The 21506-nt window shown below is 41.1% G+C and overlaps 1 protein-coding gene across 1 annotated transcript; it reads right to left on the bottom strand.

Moving 5' to 3' along the window:
* Positions 1–304: 304 nt before the first annotated feature.
* Positions 305–2196, bottom strand: LOC126365853 (TELO2-interacting protein 2-like). The gene has a single exon (XM_050008515.1). It carries the CDS (start codon positions 2095–2097, stop codon positions 733–735), a length of 1365 nt encoding a protein of 454 aa, XP_049864472.1. The 5' UTR covers positions 2098–2196; the 3' UTR covers positions 305–732.
* Positions 2197–21506: the final 19310 nt, after the last annotated feature.

The raw sequence follows: 21506 nt of genomic DNA on the forward strand, positions 1-21506 counted from the left end.
TGTCTCCATGTCAATCTTACTCTGCTGGTTCTATACAACCGAATGGCACATAGCACCCCTCCAGTGCTATGTGTTAAATCAGCTGTGGATGATCAAATGACTACCTAGTATTAGTTCTACATCTCTTGCAGTGCTTCAAAGAGATCAGTGTGCTCTTTTAAAGGGACAGCTAATATTTTGTACAGTGGGATTAGTTAGTATGAAGGTCAGTAGGTTCCCATTTTTTTCTGTCACCATATTACTTAATACAATGTATTTCTCTGGTTGATGTGCACAGTAAAGAACATAAAAACAAGACATAAGATTTTCAAGTTTAAGGAATCACATGTACCTCATTAATTTATTACAACAAAACATACTTAACAGACAAATCACAACTGCAGCAAATGGTTTCAGTGTAAAGTCCACTAAAGACAATTTATATACAATATACATTACATAAGTGCAAGTATAAAAGAACAGCTAGTCATTGTAGTGTGAGGCACGTCAGATATAGCATTAGAAATACATACTTAAAAGACACAAGTCATAAACCAAACATTCATAAATGTTAAGGATGTATGTATTCTAGCTGCCAAGTTTGATCAATAAAGAAATAAAGGGTGAAGATGATCAGTTCATGTAGCATTACTGTGTTAACGCCCCACAAGGGATAGCAGAAACAATCTGCCTGCCTCTTGTACGGAAACATCAAGATACACTTGTCATTTATTTCTAACAGAAGAGAAGGGATTAAAGAGATGTAACAATCTTTTGAATAACTTTATGGAAGTCTTCACTGAATAAATCTTTTTCCAACAGTAGGGAACATGTGGTCTTCACTTGTTCAGGGGCACAATACCCAATTATGAACAAACATTCTTCAGCCTCCTTCAGAGCTTCATTATAAATAGCTACATTGCAGACAGACAACTTTGTATCATCTGGACTGTGTAATATGTCTGTCACATCTATGAGGAATCTAAAAAGCATCCTCAGCAGCCTGTTACAGTGATGCTGGATTCTTGGCCATACTTTTTGTAAATAAACCTTAAGAGACAACACAGTATATTTCAAAAAACTTGGACTAGAATGGCCTCCCATTTCCATATAGTTACTGAATAATTCCAAAAGGCGAGACGACCAATTAACAAGACTTAATGGCATATTTTCAAGAAATAAAGGTAAATTTTCTAAGTAGGCTTCCCTAATGTCTGTTTTTTGCCACAGTTCCAAATTTTCAAGTATGATTTCGAAAGTTTCGTCGTACTTACACCACTCTGTGATACATTCATCTTTCAAATAGTTTCTTTCAATTTTGTCCAATAAATTAAGAAGGCATGGGACAGCAATTTTAACGACTTGTGGATTCTTGTGAACCAAAGACTGCTTTACTGCTGAATACATAACTTCTGCATGGCAGTATAAATCTGCCTTAGTAGAATGTTCTGCGATATAAGCAATACATTTTATGCCTCTCACGGCATTTTCTGGAATGAAGTCATCTGTCATAATTAACGCTGTAGGAACAATCATTCCGAGATAATCGCCTAAATATTTTCTGTGCACCTGGAATAACAGCCAATAGTAGCACGCAACAGCCCCTGGGAAGTGTTTCCACGTATCTTTGAGAAGTTTTGGGCGCAATGCAGTTAATACTGGTTTGAACAATCTTGGAACTTCCGAGTCTGAGTAACATTTCTCGCCGACAAGAAGATCCCCAATGCTATCGCACACGAAAATCTGACACAGCAACGATATTATTTCACGACTGTTGGTATTAGTTTCTTGATTTGTCCATATATTCTCACTAATATGTTCACCACAAAGTGTTAGCAAAGAAACAGCGAAATTCGATTTAAGTTTCGCACATTTTGTCCCGTAATTACTACTTGACTTCAATGTACTCATAAAATTTTTGAGAGCTTTCAAATTACGAGCAACAACGGGTACATGATTTGCGAAATCTTTTCTCTGAGGTGGTAAATCAAATCCGGAGTCTAACTTCGGCAATAACGAAGAATTCACAACTCTCTCCGCCACATCCCACGTATTATCCGTTATGTATTCACCATCAATGGAGTATAACACTTCTAATTCACTTAACCCGTCATCCATTTTTATGTATTGTACACATACCACTACACCAGATTGTGTATGCACAATTGCAACAGCTTAACATGAAATTGTTTACAAACACTTTAAGTCTACATTTCAGCAAAGATGACAATAAGTGGTTCGGCCTTCGACCATAGATACTAATATCTATGGTCGAAGGGTTCGGCAAACAGTAGGCACATCTATGGAGCAAAGTGTAAAGCCAGGTTCACACAGGCAACAAAAGTATCGCCACTGCTAATGGCGAACTGCAGTTGCTTTGTAGTTGCATGTGTGAACTCCTAGTTTTCGGTGGCGCCATTTAAGAAGCGCAACTTTTGTCACGCCGCAAAAAGTTGAACTTGGTTCTATTTTGTTGCGCCATTTTGCCGTCTCCACAATCGAATAACGTCATTCGATTGCTACCTCGCGGCTGGATTTAAAAACCTTTCTAGTGCGTATTCATACGCGGATAGTGCTTTTGTTTGTGCGTTTCTTATTAATATGTCGAAAAAGTGGCCAACAGCCACAATTATGAGATTCTTGGAGATGTATCAAGAACGAGAATGCCTTTGGAACCACAAAAGCGAATCATACAATGACAGAAATTTGAGAGATGCTGCATTAATTTAAATAGTAAACAGTATGCGTGAATATGTACCTGCAATTGATGTAGCTACAACAAAATTAAAAATTTGAAGCATTCGAAATGCTTACATGAATGAACATAAAAAAGTACTGAAATCACTCAAGAGTGGTGCGTCTACAGACGGTATTTATAAACCCAGCCTAGCTTGGTTTGAAGCTGCAGACCGCTTCTTAAAACATGTAGTCGAGACAAGAGAGACGAGAAACACTTTGGTAAGTAATATTTTACATTTATTATGTTATATGTACAGCCGTTTAATCAGCTGAGACAGTTGACGCCATTTTGCAAACTGCGCAACTACGAAGAATTTGTGGCGTCCTGTGTGAACGGTAGCTCACAGCGCCACTTCAGAATGACTTGACTTGTGGCGATATTTTCGTTGCGTGTGTGAACCCGGCTTAACATATGGAGGTCTAACATTTGGAGTAAGCCTTGAAACCACAGGCAACGAAAACTTGCAAATACTTGTAAATCCGTATGACCTAGATATCGTGTGCATTATATACAATACGATACCATACTGAAATATTCTTTATATTTAGCGAACAGACTACAATGAGAAAAGTACACCTGGTCTACATGAACGCTCTCTCACTGCACAGTCAACAGCAGTTAGCGTGGGTACTCAACGTGGTGTCCATATAGACACATTGTGATGTAGGGAAAATGCCCACAGCGTTGACAACATGACTGAGAAGAATAACCTCAGGTTGTAGAAGTTGGATGTTTTCGTCATCAATAATTATGATGCCATTTCCAGCAAGCACATCAATATTTGTTTGAGGTGGGGTCCTTAAATATCATTATCCTGAGAAAAAATGAAATGTCATTAGGATAAGTGCAGCAGAAGAGTATCTAAAATAGGATACCACCCACAAACCGTTTCCACTTTTGGGCTGCGTTTTTGAGTCCACACGACGTAAACAGGTACTTACCTAGGTCAAAATATGTAATGATCGTTGTCTTTTGTACACACTATGTGTACATCAGTATTTGGTGATAAGCTTGTTTGTAACCCAGGACACTGAAGACAGAAATAACCACATGGCAGCGAGTAATGTCCCGTATGTTTGGAACTGAGTTACTGTCAGTTATAACATAGACCTTAAGAGTTCTGTAGTCATCACATAAACGTAAGATACCATCTTCCTTTACGCTAATTTAATTGGTGAAGCCTGTTAAAGTGTCTAACAATTCGTGCTTTTAAAAGTTCATCGCCACCTTCCTTGGCGGCGTGAAGTTTGCCTGGTGGGAGGCGCATGGTCCGTGATGGACTGGAGGGTCAGGCTTGGTGGGGATCCTGTATATGTTCCGTTTGTGGTGGCGCACCGGGTGAATAACACTCACAAAGAATTCATGAATGGAAGGATTAAGACTGGACAGCACTTGAGCAAGAGGTGCATTACTAATGTTGTCGATACGAGAAGGCTGTGAAAGCAGCAGTGCATCTGAAGCTGTTGTAGGCACATTGGAAGTCATTCTTGATGGTTGATTTGGTCGAAGATTTTGTCGGTGATGTCATGTTATGGTTAGCTCCTCAGTCGTTTTTTGTACTGCCAATAATATTGATTCACTCTCCTGTCAGAGGCCTAGACACTGAATGCAGGGTTTGAAGGAAAGAAATTAGTTTTGTTGAGTTTTTGCGACCGTGTTGATGCAATCAAATAAAAGACGGTAGTGGTCATCTGTTGGGGCACACTGTTGCTTGCAGACTGAAGAGGATGTAATAAAGGTGCGTTTCTTTTCCAGGAGACCGAGGCCACTGACACTGGCGACCACACAACCAGTGTCATGTTGAATGAGTGTGCAATTGGACATATCCAATAGGAGCCAAAAGTGACAGAGAAATTTGTCACTGACTACTGATTCACCCATCTGTGATTAGGTAGTTTAATGTTCCAGTGATTGTCAAACAGTGCCTGGAGATGTATTGCCCTTTTGTCATAGAGTGTGGTGGGTAATGTCAGTGATGCCACGCTGATGGTGGAGCTGAAATCGATCTGATATAGATGTGTCCAAGGTGATCCCAGATACAGAGTCTGCCATTGTCTCATGTCAGTGAAAGTTGCAGTGGTCCCTTACTACTTAAGATGAGGTGAGTGGCATCAAAATTGGGGCTCCTGTTGCGAGTAGCACAGCCCTTTTGGGTGGTCACAGTATGGACTGCAGTTGTGCACAGGGTTACCAAACTGTGTGTGATACCAGCATAGGCGCAGGGTGGTGTCTTGGGGAGTGTAGTTGTCAATAGTTTGTTTTGTTGACACAGCCATGTGAAGAACGTTGTCCTGGCTGGAGGCTGTGAGGTCATAGTCGACAACAGTAGGGTGTGGTTAGGCTGGTTTGGCTATCACAGGGAACAGTGCACACCAAGGTGGGTGCTGCTGTCCATGTATGGTGGTATTGTTGTCAACCAAACTGATACACTGTGTGTTGAGTAACAGTAAGAATTGTGTCCAGTAATTTAAACCTGCAGTCTGATTCTTCCTCCTTATTGGTGATCATGGAAAGATGTACTTGAGATGGGAGGTCAGCTACTCACAATGTCAACAATGTATAGTGAGGCATCAGTTACGAGCTGATTAATGTTTGTAACCAATGTTATAATTGTGAGGTAGTTCTGTTTGTTATTTGTTGATGTAGAGTGCTTCTTGTTCTTCAAGAGTTCTGGAGAGACGTTGCAGAAGTGCTTATTTCACTGTAGAATATTCATTGTCCACCAGTGGTGCAAGGATGATGTCGCTAGTCATGTCTGCATGCTCACCCAAGTGGCTGTGGAGCATTACGAATTTTGCAACATCACTGATGCACCATGAGCTGCGAGAATGCTGTCCACCATAACAAACTACATGGAGAGCTGATCGGAATGGAACGGCAGTATGTTAGGGTAAGCACTGTATTACTTTGAGGCGACCATTGTGGGTAGCTATGCCAGTTGCCACTGCAAGAGGCGACTATTGGGAGGGCATAAGTGGAGTTGTCAAGAGGCACTCTTCCAATTCGCTCCTTGCCAGTTTTCCTCATAAGGATGGTAATGACCTGTGGTCGCCGATAGGTGCAGCAAAAGAAGATTTAGAATCAGTTACTTATTGCCATAAAAATACAGGTAGCGTCTTGACTCATGTTTGGCGCTGTCCATCAATGCCTGCTGAGGAACTGTGTTGCAAGTAGCCTTCAGCTCACTCACAGCACCTTACACCACACACTTCGTTCCATCCGGCAGCTGCACTAGTAGTTCGCCACTTGCAGTGGCCCCTGTACCGCGACACCATGACAGTGAGTGGTAGTGGTACATGTATTGACCTTACACACACCTACTTTGAAGGTGCTCTGTCCTAACCATCCTTCTTCATCATCCATCGTACCGCAATGACAGTTGCTGCGTAGTTGTGAAGTTCGACGATACTGGCCTGTCGTCCAGGTAGGCACTATTCAGTTTGCCAGAATGTCAGGAACGCTGATCCTGGTGGGAAGGATAGACCTTCAAGTCCTCCATCTGCGACAGACGCTCTTCGACTGGTGATTATGGCAAGGTAGCCATCTCTCCCAATACTTGTTCTTGTTGTCCATAGCATGTAGGAAATCTACAACCAACTTGTGCTAGACGTCATTTCACTGCAATCAGGGACTCGAGTGCGAACGTTGCGTAAGCCATCTATCTGACCAACTGCCTTACGAACTAAACTGCTGGTGTATTTATGGAGACAAGTAGTACCTAATGATAGCCAGCCTGATTCGTCATGACCACATAGGTCTTGCTATTACGAATGTATCGGCGGTTTTACTCCTGCTGTGCTTGCTTAAAGAGTTTGTTATAGCGCAGAATTGGATTGTGATGCTGTTGATACCGTTTGTTGCATTTGGCTAAGCCGTTCCTTCGTCTTATAACGAAGGTGACATGACCCTATTTGGCTGCTCTACCCATTATATTCTGCTGAAGTCTGTTTTCTGGCTCGCCAGAAACACTCATATTGTGTTTTGCACTGACTCAGTCTCAGTGGTGAAATTTCAGTAATGTAGCGAGATAGATTTGTTCTGGGACTTTGAACATTTTATCCGCTTTACTGCCCTATACTATGTTGGTATGCAACACTGCAGGAGGGCTGGCATTGGTAACATAGGTGAATGTCCCATTGTTCGGCACTTGACTGGCGAGTGTCATTGTCACTTTTAACAAATAAACTTCTTTGAAGAATCGGTTGCGTAGCACTGTATGTATATGCGTTGCTCTCGTTTCCGTAATTTTGACGTGTAGTCGTTCTCAGTGGCTGCATTATTGATATATAGTGCACAGTTCAGTGCGTATGTATCGTAATTCGCGGTCGTCGAGAGGCACCAATGTCGACCTATATGGCGTAGGTTCGGTGCAGAACATTTACAACACGATACAGTATGGAAATATTATTTATTTTCCGTGAACAGTACACCATCTTGAAACCTGTGCCAGTAGAAACTGCATGCATCGCAGCTCTCGAAGGCGATCATAGGTAATGCACATATGGTCACCACATTGTATTACCCCACTGACAGTCTATCTTGCTTCACAACAGACGACCTTTGGTGTTATTTTGTTTTCAGACAGGCATGTTGCTTTTTACAGCAGCTTGGAAAGTAAGCTTCTTATCTCAACAACCAATTCTACCTCGTTTTTGTAATTAAAATTAGTCAGGTTTCTCATGGGAAATAGATACTGTAAATATAATTTATCATGTAGACTAATTCTCTACAAAAGTTCGTACTGTTATGCATAGCCATTGATCACACTGTGATTGCAAAAAGAAAGACACTACCAATGCGAGTTTACAATGAGTTTGGAAACATGTTTCTCTTTGCAAAATTGTTTCCAACGAAGTATACAACTTGTTTGTAATTATGTTCGCCATTCACAATCCTGGTAATCCTAGTGGCAAACATTTCTGTATCTTCTGCTGTGTTGAACATTTCACATTGTGTATTCAAATTGACAGCTATATTATGTCCAGGAGAGGGAATTAATTAATGATACGTGGCGCCGATTATTAATACTCAATAGTACAAGCAGACAAAGTCAAAGGCATAATAATCATCTTGAACAAAAGGATACTATAGCAGCTGTGGCAGGAATGAGGAGGAAGGAGTCGCTATTTGTAATTTCACGTCGCTTTCCAGTTCTTAAATTCTAAGAAATTTGTTAGGGCTGCTTGTTTAAAGAAAGACACAAATTGCAGAAAATCAGTTTCTGTGAAACATAGATTTTTTGCCAGTCTTCGCTTTTTGTCAACAGGAGATTAATTTCAAAGCCTTTCACATTTATTATATTTTTTTCAAAGTCGGCTATATCCCAGATAACTCCTACTCTTTGTAAATAACTGGTTGATTGATGTTTTATGAACATACAATCAAAATATAAAAGTAGAATTGTCATTGTTGATGCTTCTGCCATATCCACACTCAATTCTGTTCTTTTACATCAATTCAATTCTATCTCAAAGAAAAAATTGATACAATTTTTCTGGATTGTGTTGATGGAGACTCTAATTTATTTTCAGCATAACTGTTGCTGATATTATGCAAAACTGCGATTTTCTGGCTGGAATCGTACTTTAACTTGGAATTTTTATAGTTTTCATATCATACATTCCATAGACACTCCTCTGCTTTCTCAGGATGTGATAATATCAAATATCTGTTGCGATTGTTGTCTTCACAAGACAATGGGTATTTTAACTTACGAAAGTAAGAAGTATGTTAAAACATAAACAAACACTAAAGCCACACAGTGCCATTCAGTGTTAGCATACTGGAAACAATACTTTTTTCTCTGATCTGTACGAAACAGCCATTGAACATCGTTTTTCTGTTCGCAACATGTTGCAAACATCGATAGCCCAGTAGTAGATGGAAACAGTGCTGCAAATATTGTTGGAAAGTATGTTTCAGACTCAGTGTAAAAGTGGCGTTAAGTTACCATACGATTTAATTCAGGTCAAACGTATCTTTAAATTTGTGGAGACATAATCTGCTTTTGTATTTTCACTTTATTGTTATTTTTACCCTCCAACTCTAAAGCAAAAATTTTAAAATTATACTTAAATCAAAAGATCTTCAGGATATTGACACTTATGAGGTAACGTGAACCTCAGCAAGTCCACATTCTCAGTAATAATACTTACGAAATACGTCATGTTACTGTATGATATGATATTTTAATGCTAATCGATTATTAAAAGGAAATGCTGAAGGCTAGAATCAAATTGCTGCCACAAAATTTATAAATTTCTTGCCACTTTACTTTTATTTACAAAACTGAAGAGAGAATCTATTTTTTTTTCATGACACTAATTGTTAAAGACCTGTACTATAAAAGGAAAGAAAGCCTTATAACAGAAAATCCACCTAGTTGCAGCTGCTGAAGCTCTTGGGCAGTAGAGGGGAAGTTGCATTCAGTCAATAAGTTATCCTGTTTTGTATAATCTCTCCAGTCCTAAATGTATAGACACAGAGCTCAAGAACACATTCTGGAATAAAATAGGAGCAGAAATAAAAGCAACTAGTAAGTAAACATGCTTATATTTCCGATTTTACGCCAATAATTGCAACCAAGCTAGATAAAACATTATTTATGAGAGTTTTAGCCATAATTGTAACATTTTTTTTATATCTGTATGTTTGATAATCAGATAAGAACGTCAGTCTCAGAAAAGAGGTATTCAGTAAGAATTTCTTTCACACAAAATGTATCTGTCGTTATGTTCCCTCCTTGCAAATGTACATATTGTAATGTGTGATCCCCACTGCTCAAATCCACTTCCTGAGTTACATAATCATACATATTTCTATTGTATTATTTCATAAAATCATGCATTATTATGTAATCCACATTTGTTGGATTGGCTTGAATCTGCCTGTGGTAAAGTCAAAAGTTTTGAGATAGTATACTGAAACAGTTTTCTGATTTCCTCAAGGCATGACTCAAAAAAGGGTCATAGTTACGATCGTCAAATTATTCCCTGTATGTGGTTGGATTAAATATGCTGCTTTGTCGGCTTCAGTAATAGGTGGAAACTGGGTATTAGTGTCTGCTATCATAGAATTTGCTCATATATTCAAGGAGCCTTGTTGAAGCGATTTATCTAAATTTGAATTGGCAAAAAGCTCATCCACTACTGCTCTTTCCATATGCACCAGACTCAATGGCAATAAAGTCACATCGGGTGTCTGCAAGAGCCAACAAAATCATGGAGAATGTCTTCTTGTAAGTAAGGGGGTGATGTGTGCAAAAGTGAACAAAAACTTTTCTTTTCGATTTGTTTATAGTCAACAGTGAAATTTGTTGACAACTAGTTCCTTAGCTCCAACAGCTTCATATTCGAAATCGTGTGGGAAGCAGCGAAACAAAATTTATGTTGTTTGACGTTTTCAACCATGCACTGTATCACAACTCTCTGTGCTGTTAGATGGACATTCACAATTGTGTGCTTTTGACAAATAAGAAATTCATTCCTGAATGCTATCATGCTCACCTTTAGCTTTCTAGTAAGTTCTGGACCTACTAAGGCGGTACATTCACGACATAACTCACTATTCAAACCAATCTCTGGAGGTATTTATGTCTAAGGTTGCGCAATGACAACAATTCACCATCTACAATTGTAAAACTCGCAACATATAATGCTGTGACTGTTTTTTAATGATGGAAACATAGGAAGAGCGAATGTTTTACAGCGTTTGGACTCCAGCGCTGGTGAATTCACTCTAACAATTCATGAGAAAATTGAATATCGTCATGTATCTAGATGTGAAATGTATCTTCAGGGCCCAGTAAAGAAAATATGACACAAGAAAAGTTGCAAGACAAGTCTTGAGGACAAGGAAGATCCTGAGTATAATCGTGGAGCGTTCTGCGTAGACATAATTGAAGAAAACGTACGTTTGTAGTGAAATTCGCACTGCATAAAGGAATGTTTTCATGTATTTGTGCTAATGTCCACTTTACTTTATCATACAGCGTAATAGAACAACTAATTACATCAAGTGGGAAACGAAACAGACGTATCAAACTTAGTCCCAAAGAAACTGGCCCTGTAAATAAGACACACTGTCCTGTCGACTGTTGATAGTCATGTCAAGAGTAGAGTACCAGGTATGGCATGTTACTTGAACTTCACTTCCACCACACGAGTGTGGACGGTAGGTGGATTGGTGCTGTTGGATGATTCTGCTGATACATCCAGTCCCAGGGTATTATAGTTGGGCTGGTCACAGCTGTCTTGCTCTTATGGGACCGTTGACTTGGTGAAGTTGACTGTGGGGTGGTGTGTAGCGCTGGCAGCTTCCAAGCAGGTTTTACCTGCTCTGTGGGGACGTCGGTCGGATTGCCCTGGTTTAGATTAGACTAGATTACATTAATACTAGTTGCATGGATCATGAATACGATATTTCGTAATAATGTGGAACGAGTCAAATTTTCCAATACATGACATAATTAAGTTAGTTTAACAACATAATTAAGTTAATATAACAACTTTTTAAATTTTTAATTTTTTTAATATAATTTTTTGTTTTTTTTCTTTTATTTTCTTAATTTATATCTAAAAATTCCTCTATGGAGTAGAAGGAGTTGTCATTCAGAAATTCATTTAATTTCTTCTTAAATACTTGTAGGTTATCTGACAGACTTTTTATACTATTTGGTAAGTAATTCATTTAATTTCTTCTTAAATACTTGTTGGTTATCTGACACACTTTTTATACTATTTGGTAAGTGACCAAAGACTTTAGTGGCAGTATAATTCACCTCTTTCCATGCCAAAGTTAGATTTAATCTTGAATAGTGAAGATCATCCTTTCTCCTAGTATTGTAGTCATGCAGACTGCTATTACTTTCGAATTGGGTTTGGTTGTTAATAACAAATTTCATAAGAGATTATATATACTGAGAATATCCCTAAATCCTTAAATAAATGTCTGCAGGATGATCTTGGGTGGACTCCAGCTATTATTCTGATTACACGCTTTTGTGCAATAAATACTTTATTCCTCAGTGATGAATTACCACAAAATATGATGCCATATGCAAGCAATGAGTGAAAATAGGCGTAGTAAGCTTTTTTGCTAATATGTTTATCACCAAAATTTGGAATGACCCTTATTGCATAAGTAGCTGAACTCAAACGTTTCAGCAGATCATCAATGTGTTTCTTCTGATTTAATCTCTCATCAACGGACACACCAAAAAATTTTGAATATTCTACCTTAGCTATACGCTTATGATTAAGGTCTGTACTTATTAATGGCGTCATACCATTTACTGTACGGAACTGTATGTACTGTGTCTTATCAAAATTCAGTGAGAGTCCATTTACAAGGAACCACTTAGCAATTTTCTGAAAGACATTATTGACAATTTCATTACTTAATTCTTCTTGTCAGGTGTGATTACTATACTTCTATCATCAGCAAAGAGAACTAACTTTGCCTCTTTATGAATATAGAATGGCAAGCCATTAATATACACTCCTGGAAATTGAAATAAGAACACCGTGAATTCATTGTCCCAGGAAGGGGAAACTTTATTGACACATTCCTGGGGGCAGATACGTCACATGATCACACTGACAGAACCACAGGCACATAGACACAGGCAACAGAGCATGCACAATGTCGGCACTAGTACAGTGTATATCCACCTTTCGCAGCAATGCAGGAAGCTATTCTCCCATGGAGACGATCGTAGAGATGCTGGATGTAGTCCTGTGGAACGGCTTGCTATGCCATTTCCACCTGGCGCCTCAGTTGGACCAGCGTTCGTGCTGGACGTGCAGACCGCGTGAGACGACGCTTCATCCAGTCCCAAACATGCTCAATGGGGGACAGATCCGGAGATCTTGCTGGTCAGGGTAGTTGACTTACACCTTCCAGAGCATGTTGGGTGGCAAGGGATACATGCGGACGTGCATGTCCTGTTGGAACGGCAAGTTCCCTTGCCGGTCTAGGAATGGTAGAACGATGGGTTCGATGACGGTTTGGATGTACCGTGCACTATTCAGTGTCCCCTCGACGATCACCAGAGGTGTACGGCCAGTGTAGGAGATCGCTCCCCACACCATGATGCCGGGTGTTGGCCCTGTGTGCCTCGGTCGTATGCAGTCCTGATTGTGGCGCTCACCTGCACAGCGCCAAACACGCATACGACCATCATTGGCACCAAGGCAGAAGCGACTGTCATCGCTGAAGACGACACGTCTCCATTCGTCCCTCCATTCACGCCTGTCGCGACACCACTGGAGGTGGGCTGCAAGATGTTGGGGCGTGAGCGGAAGACGGCCTAACGGTGTGCGGGACCGTAGCCCAGCTTCATGGAGACGGTTGCGAATGGTCCTCGCCGATACCCCAGGAGCAATAGTGTACCTAATTTGCTGGGAAGTGGCGGTGCGGTCCCCTACGGCACTGCGTAGGATCCTACGGTCTTGGCGTGCATCCGTGCGTCGCTGCGGTCCGGTCCCAGGTCGACGGGCACGTGCACCTTCCGCCGACCATTGGCGACAACATCGATGTACTGTGGAGACCTCACGCCCCATGTGTTGAGCAATTCGGCGGTACGTCCACCCGGCCTCCCGCATGCCCACTATACGCCCTCGCTCAAAGTCCGTCAACTGCACATACGGTTCACGTCCACGCTGTCGCGGCATGCTACCAGTGCTAAAGACTGAGATGGAGCTCCGTATGCCACGGCAAACTGGCTGACTCTGACGGCGGCGGTGCACAAATGCTGCGCAGCTAGCGCCATTCGACGGCCAACACCGCGGTTCCTGGTGTGTCCGCTGTGCCGTGCGTGTGATCATTGCTTGTACAACCCTCTCGCAGTGTCCGGAGCAAGTATGGTGGGTCTGACACACCGGTGTCAATGTGTTCTTTTTTCCATTTCCAGGAGTGTAAATTAAGAACAATAAAGGACCCAAGACCGACCCTTGTGGAACCCCATTCTTGATAGTTCCCCAGTTTGAGGAATGTGCTGATCTATGCACATTATGAGAACTGCTTATTTCAACTTTCTGCACTCTTCCAGATAGGTACGAATTAAACCATTTGTGCATTGTCCCACTCATGCCACAATACTTGAGCTTGTGTAGCAGAATTTCATGAGTTACACAATCAAAGCCTTTGAGAGATCACAAAAAATCCCAATGGGTGGTGTTCCGTTATTCAGATCATTCAAAATTTGGTTGGTGAAAGCATATATGGCATTTTCTGTTGCAAAACCTTTCTGGAAACCAAACTGACATTTTGTTAGTACTTCATTTTTACAGAGATGTGAAGCTACTCTTGAATACATTACTTTCTCAAAAATTTTGGATAAAGCTGTTGGAAGGGAGACTGGACGGTAATTGTTGACATCAGATCTACCCCTTTTTTATGCAAAGGTATAACAATAGCATATTTCAGTCTACCAGGGAAAATGCCCTGTTCCAGAGAGCTATTACACAGGTTGCTGAGAACCTTACTTTTCTGTTGAGAACAAGCTTTTAGTATTTTGCTGGAAATACCATCAATTCGATGTGAGTTTTTGCTTTTAAGCAAGTTTTTTATTTTCCTAATTTCAGAGGGAGAAGTGGGTGAGATTTCAATTGTATCAAATTGCATAGGTATGGCCGCTTCCATTAACAGCCTATCATCTTCTAATGAACACCTGGATCCTACTATATCCACAGCATTTAGAAAATGATTATTAAAAATATTTTCAGCTTCTGACTTTTTGTTCGTGAAGTTTCCATTCAATCTAATGGTCAGGAGGAGAATGTCCACTGTGTGTGTGTCTTATTATAGTGGTTGGTACAGACCGGTGTACAGTGGCTGCAGAGGATGTTGTACCAGATCCTTGTAAAGCATGACATGAAGTGCCTTGTGTTAGAAAATTGGGTGCATGTTGTGCTGTGATGCTGGAGTTGTATGAGGGTTCTCCACATGCTTTCTGACTTGGTACAAGAAGTGGGGTAGCTGTGCCTCGTTCAGGAGTAGCTTGGGCCCAAGAAATTCCCTTGCAACACGTGATAGTTCCCTGTCTACTAACTCTGCTGATCAACAGCCCACATTAGTTTCTAAGGCAGTCCATAAACCCAACAAAACCAGTGGCAAAGCTCGAATCCAAGAGTCTTCATGGCACAACAGGGTGGCCTAGGGTGCAGTGCCACCTTTCCACCAAGCTGTTGGAGGCAGTCTGTTGTCTGTTTACACTTGAAGCCACAAAGTTTTGACAATTGCTGGAACAGTCAGACTAAAAGTGGCATCCCTGGGTGATGGTAACGATAAATGAACACCCGAAATGGACTACCCAAGTTTCCATGATGGAGAATAATGTAAGGGTGTGGTCTGGCAGTAAAAGTGTCACACCTTAGATGAGCTGTAGGATGCGTTCATAAGTTGGAAACACATGCCAGTGGAAGAATCTGTCAGCAAAGACTATATCTGTGCATCTGAAATCTGAGCACTTGTAAGTTCAGAATAATCCAACATCGGAGTTAGTACGTTCATGCATGAAAAATAGTCTGCTACAATATTGTCAGCTTCATGGATCTGGCACACAACTGTAGAAAATTGTATTCGATTTGGAGAGCCTGCCGAGGAGAACATGAATTGTTTTTTCGGTAACTTGACACAATAGGATTGTGGTTGGTATATATTGTGACAGGTCTGTCCTCAATGAAGGATCGAAAATACTTGACATTCTCGTACATCGCGAGGTGTTCCCTTTCAACCTGTCATATGCAGTCCAGCGAGTTTGGCCGGTATATAACTTTTGAGAGAAAAACATTAGTGGTTGCCAATGTCTGTTCATCTTGTGATGGAATGCCACACACCTATTGTGAACTGGCTTGCATCGACTTCTAAGGCTAGGTGGGCTCCCGGTGCAGGGTGTACGAGAGCCAGCACATCATGCAGGCTCTTTTGCAGCTTCATGAAGGCCGACTCCATCTCAGGCTTCACGGGAGAGGGTGTTGCCATTTTTGCTAAGCCCAGCCAATGCGTTGCTTAGTGGTGTCTGAATGGTGGCAGTTCCAGTGAGATGACGACGGTAAAAGTTTATTATTCCTAGGAACTGCCTGAGTTCCTGATTATTTTTGAGGTCAAGAAGGATATGCAATTATTCCCATCTTTCTGGCAGTGGAAAAATGACCTGAGCTGACACTTTGTAACCTTGGAAGGTCACCTTTAGTTCTCCGAACACGCACTTGTCCTCGTTAAGTGTTATTCTATGATCACTGAGCCAACTTTGCTCCTCCTTCAAATGCTTCTTGAGGTCCTCAGCATTTTCGGAGAATTCCAAAATATCGTCTAGGTATGCAAAACAAGAAGGTAACGTTCCCAGCACACCGTCCAAAAACCTCTGCAAAGTCTGTACAGGATTTTTGAGCCCAAATGGCATTACTAAAATTGAAACAGCCCAAATAGAGCTGTCACTGCCTTTTGAAATATGTCTGGTTTGGCCATGGGGATCTGGCTGCAAGGTTACAATAGTCCAACACAACGAATATGGTAATCCTGACCACTGAATGTGCATATTTTATATGCAGGATGGGGTATTTGTCCAGCACAGTTTGGCCGTTCAGTGCCCAGCAGTCACTGCTCGGATTCCACAAACCATATTTCTTACGGATGAAGTCTAGCCCACTGGATGGTTGGGTGATTCCTTCTTGTAACATCTCGTCGAAAGCGGCTTTTGTTTCGTGTAGGTAATCAGTTGCGAGTATGCGAACATGGAAACAGACTACTGGGCCTGGTGTGTCCAAGTACATCGCCTTGTGCCTAACCATACCCCTTTTTGTTCTGTGTCAGTAAGGCTTGGGTGCTGCCACTGCAAGGGAAGCTGAGGGGATGGGTGGGGGGGGGCTGTTGTTGCATCATCAGCCATTTTATGGTCATTTGAGCTGTCTGCAGGTCAGATTCCTTGTTTGGCATGGTAGCCTTCAGTCTGTCGTTTTCTAAATGTAACTTGTTGGACATGTCTCTGTTTGCACCACTATTCCTCCAAAGTATGGGTGGTCGATTACAGATTGTGGTTCTAATGCTTCCACGAGCTTCTGTCGCCCTCTAATGTATGTACGCTGAGATTCTCCACCCTTGACCAGCCATGAGGTGTTAACTGTCCTGTTTTCCATGGATAATGCACCCTTCAGCGAAACGGACGACACATTGTGTAATTACACAGTCAATGCGTATTTCGTTAAGAAATGGCCCCCAGTATAGGCTGGTCGATTTCGGTGAGCACAAAGGTCCAGTTGCGTTTCTCTGCGTTTCCAGTGTCAATTGCCAGTGTTTTTCGTGCATATGTTTGAGTAGCCGAGTCGTTGACTGCTTTCAATTAAACCTCATCTGTGCATCTGTCTGTAGGGAAGGAATTAACTGTAGGGTACTGACAGTAGATCCAGTGTCGGCCAGAAACATCCATGCCATACAGCAATCAGGGATGAACAGCTGTTGAAGTCGATCTGTATAACATAGGCTCCCAATGAAATGGGAGAGTCTTGCTCTGCTGTGATTTTATGCGCAGGCTGTGTTCTTCATGTTCGGCTGCAACTAAGGCAGCCCGTTAGAGACATTTAGGTGTGAACATAGTGCCCTGCACTTGACAGATTGCTAATCAAAACGTCTGTGTAATCAGCAATAACCAGTTTCATTGTTCACCCATCGCGTGGCCTGCATCGTGGGGCGTGATCGTGTATGTGCATCCTCTATCGCAACCTCTCGTTGACAGAAGTGTTGCAGATTTGCTGTCAGGTGATTGATAGTGGTGTGGAGGGATTGGAGATCTTTTTCACGGGCGGTGGTCGTTGGTCAGCCGTGACAGCATAGGCTGGGCAGCAGCATCCACCGGATCTGCCACACTCAAGGGGATTCGTTTTCTATGGTGGTTGCACTGATCGCCACCTTGGCACGTGAGCTGAGCAGGGCAAGTAATCTGTTGGCCACTTGTAGCAGCTCACTTAATAGCTCACTCGCATACAGTATCAAGGTTAAGTGCAACTGTGGAGGCAGCTGTTGTAGCCAAATGTGCGAAAGTAAGCACACAAGGTTCCACCATAGTGTGTAAGTGCCTCCAAAACCTGAAGGCAACCTGTCACAGCACTTCTCGTGGTACAACAGTTGTGCTAGTCGCTGTGCAGCGAGAGATTAGTGCCGCCTTTAGCGTGATGCGAGCTTGCTGTGGAGAGGTGTGTAAATGATATTCGACTGTTGGCTGTGATAGGCAATATCTTCTCGCAGTGGCGCGGGAAACGACGGCACGACCAGTATGGTTGGAAATGTAACGCCGTGGACGGATTCGGTTTTAGACGTAGGATCCCGGGATGCCGTGATTTGGGGGTTTCATGTATCATGTCGAGTTTCTTGTAGATGTTCTGGATAGCATCGTTGATGTAGCAGATGGAGTTTTGCGTAGACGACATGCTTGTACGTGTCGACACTGTGTATGTGCATAGAAAAACTGCTCATTGCCACACCACTGTAGTTTTGGGGTCACCACTTATGTAGGGAAACTCACACTACATAAAAGAACATTATGCACATTTGTGCTAATGTCCACTTAAATTTATTATACAGCATGACAGAACAACTAATCATATCAAGTGGAAAACGAAACACACTTATCAAACTTAATCCCAAAGAAACTGGCCCCATAGATCATGCGCATAGTGTCCTGTCGACTATCGATAATCAGTCCCACAAGCATAACTTTCAATTACAGTTTCCCAGACACGACCTTTAGTGACACTTATGTACCTTTCTCTCTGGACATTTGTGATGTAATACCTTGATATTTGACCTATAAATTTTTCACATTGTAACAAACAAATACACAGAGATACCCTTTTAGATGTTTTCTTTAAGCTGAGTAATTTAGATATACATACCGAAATTCCTATATCGATTCCTATAAAAAAGATGTCAAATATTATCAGTTTTGATATCCAAGATATTCAGAATTGCTAATGTACAACTGTTTATATGAATGTTGACAGAAAGCAATTCTACTTTGGCAGTGATTTGTTTTATGGGATGTAGGGAGAAGAAACACAAATAATTACAGATTTATTAAAATTAAGAATTTTATAATAATTCCTAAATTCGAATGATCATTTTGAAAACTGAATTTTAAGTTGCATCATACTATTACTAACCATCATATAAAATTTTACTTGTTCATCTTTAATAGCTCAGGAAAACAGTGATGTGGTTTTCAATGGAGGCTGGATAGTAAAATGTTTCCCACTCAAAGCACCTTTACAGTCAGGAAAATTTCACATTTCATAAAATTCCTTACTGATACTCTTCCACATTTCTTCTGTCAGATTAGGCACCAATTTGGACCTCATATTGTCTGTGACTGTCTTGCGGATTTCTTGTATGTGGTGGTGGTGGTGGTTAGTGTTTAACGTCCCATCGACAATGGGGTCATTAGAGACGGAGCGCATGCTCGGGTTAGGGAAGGATTGGGAAGGAAATCGGCCTTGCCCTTTCAAAGGTACCATCCCGGCATTTTCCTGAAACGATTTAGGGAAATCACGGAAAACCTAAATCAGGATGGCTGGAGACGGAATTGAACCGTCGTCCTCCCGAATGCGAGTTCAGTGTGCTAACCACTGCGCCACCTCACTCGGTCTCTTGTATGATCTTACAAACTGTACTATACCCCATGTGATAACTAAATTAAATCATGTTTAACTCATCTCCAGAGGCCAAATATCCGCATAGAATATAGACAGTGGAGATAATTAGTTGATATTAGTGGAAAATTGAGAATACAGAGACTTCACATCGCTAAACTTTTTTATGCTTTACTGCCGTCATATGAAACTATAGTGGGGAATGCTAGAGATTGCTTCAAAAAGCCTTTGAAGAAAACTAAAACTGTGAATGGCCAAAAGAGCCAGAATGTGAAGCGTTACAAATATTTGAAGCAGCTAAGGTTTTTTAAGAAGTTCTTCAAGGTTAGGGGAGCCAGCACTAACATTGATGTTGTTGTTATTGTGGTCTTCAATCTGAAGACTGATTTCACGCAGCTCTCCATGCTCATCTATCCTGTGCAAGCGTCTTCATAACTACTCTAACCTACATCCTGAATCTGCTTACTGTATTCATCTAGCCGGCCGCGGTGGTCTCACGGTTCTAGGCGCGCAGTCCGGAACCGTGAGACTGCTACGGTCGCAGGTTCGAATCCTGCCTCGGGCATGGATGTGTGTGGCGTCCTTAGGTTAGTTAGGTTTAAGTAGTTCTAAGTTCTAGGGGACTAATGACCACAGCAGTTGAGTCCCATAGTGCTCAGAGCCATTTGAACCATTTTTTGTATTCATCTCTTGGTCTCCCTCTATAATTCCTCCACTGCCCCAACTTCTCTCCAACACTAAATTGGTGATCCATTAATGTCTCCGAATGTGTCCTGTTAAACGATCCCTTGTTTTAGTTAAGTTGTACCACAAATTTCTTGTCTTCCCAAATATTTTCAGTATGTCTCATTAGTTATATGATTTATCCATCTAACCTTAAGCATTCTTCTGTAACACCACATTTCAAAAGCATCTATTCTCTTCTAGTCTAATCTGCTTATCGTCCATGTTACACTTCCATACATTGACGAAATAACAAAGGAAGAATTCACAGGAGTATCGCCCGAAAATGAAGAAAACACTCAAAACTACACAAGGCTAGCCAATAATAATGAAACTGTAGATTCACAAAGTCCTGCGCCACACAATCTGAAACCAAGACGCTCCATTCGCTGTGTTATGCTGCAAAAGAAACCAAAGAAGTTGCTACCAAATGCTACAGTCCCGTAGATTGCTGCTGCTACTGTAGTGGATATCTTAATTAAAACACAGAAAGTGTCATCGCTACTACTACATTCTGTTGACGCTTTTATTAATCTGGAATGGCTTCATCTTTGAAAAAATAACCATTACGTTATTGGCATTATGTCAAATCAGATATATTTACAGCCATTTAAAAATGTGAGTTCAGAATACTCATGGACTATTAGCAATTTCTGGAATCATTCACTTGTGAACGTATTCTGTTCCGAAGTATGCTGAACGAGTTTCCCCTGTACGAAGCTCTCATTATTCTACTTCTAGGAATGAAAATAAAAACCAGCCACTTCATTCAAAAATTCACTGCAACAGTATTTTCGTACTCCTGCTGAACAAAAATCAGTCTAAAAGAAAGTTTTACATTTAGTTTTATGCCAAAGTCATGGTTTGTTTGAATGTCTGAATGAATTTTTATTTTCAACAAGTGTTGCACATCTTAAACTAACAAAGAAACCATATTTTTATCTCTTGCATACGTTCACTTATGTAAAGTCTATCTGATTTGTTATTTGTGTGATCTGATTTGCAGTGGTGAATGAATGTTGACGTCAGATATTTGATTACCAGTCAACTGTGGAAGTTTATTGTTATTCATGTCCACATTAATTTTTCAGGTATTAGCTAAGCTCAAGCAAATCACGAGCCATTCTGTTGGTGTGATTGCGTTTCTTTTGTATGATTCACTTTTTCAGATTATCTTCCCATTTCTTCAATAGTATGTTGATTGTTTTTTTGGCTTCCTGAAATATTCATAAAGCCTGCTCCATCATCCGTCAGTTCACTCTAAAGTGCAGTACATTCCCCTTCTGTTACACTTACTTTTCCGTGACTCACTTAAGTTTATCCACTTGTTTTTCCTCTTTCACATACCATCGTCATCCGAGAACTATGCCATCCTGGCTGCTCAACTCCACTGCCATACACTGGAAGAAACACTGTTCTCT

This window comes from Schistocerca gregaria, chromosome 4 (genome assembly GCF_023897955.1).
Source record: "Schistocerca gregaria isolate iqSchGreg1 chromosome 4, iqSchGreg1.2, whole genome shotgun sequence".
Taxonomy (NCBI): Eukaryota; Metazoa; Arthropoda; class Insecta; order Orthoptera; family Acrididae; genus Schistocerca; species Schistocerca gregaria.

Excerpts from the sequence above, each read along its gene's own strand:
- LOC126365853 (XM_050008515.1), bottom strand. The coding sequence starts at position 2,097 with ATGGATGACGGGTTAAGTGAATTAGAAGTGTTATACTCCATTGATGGT.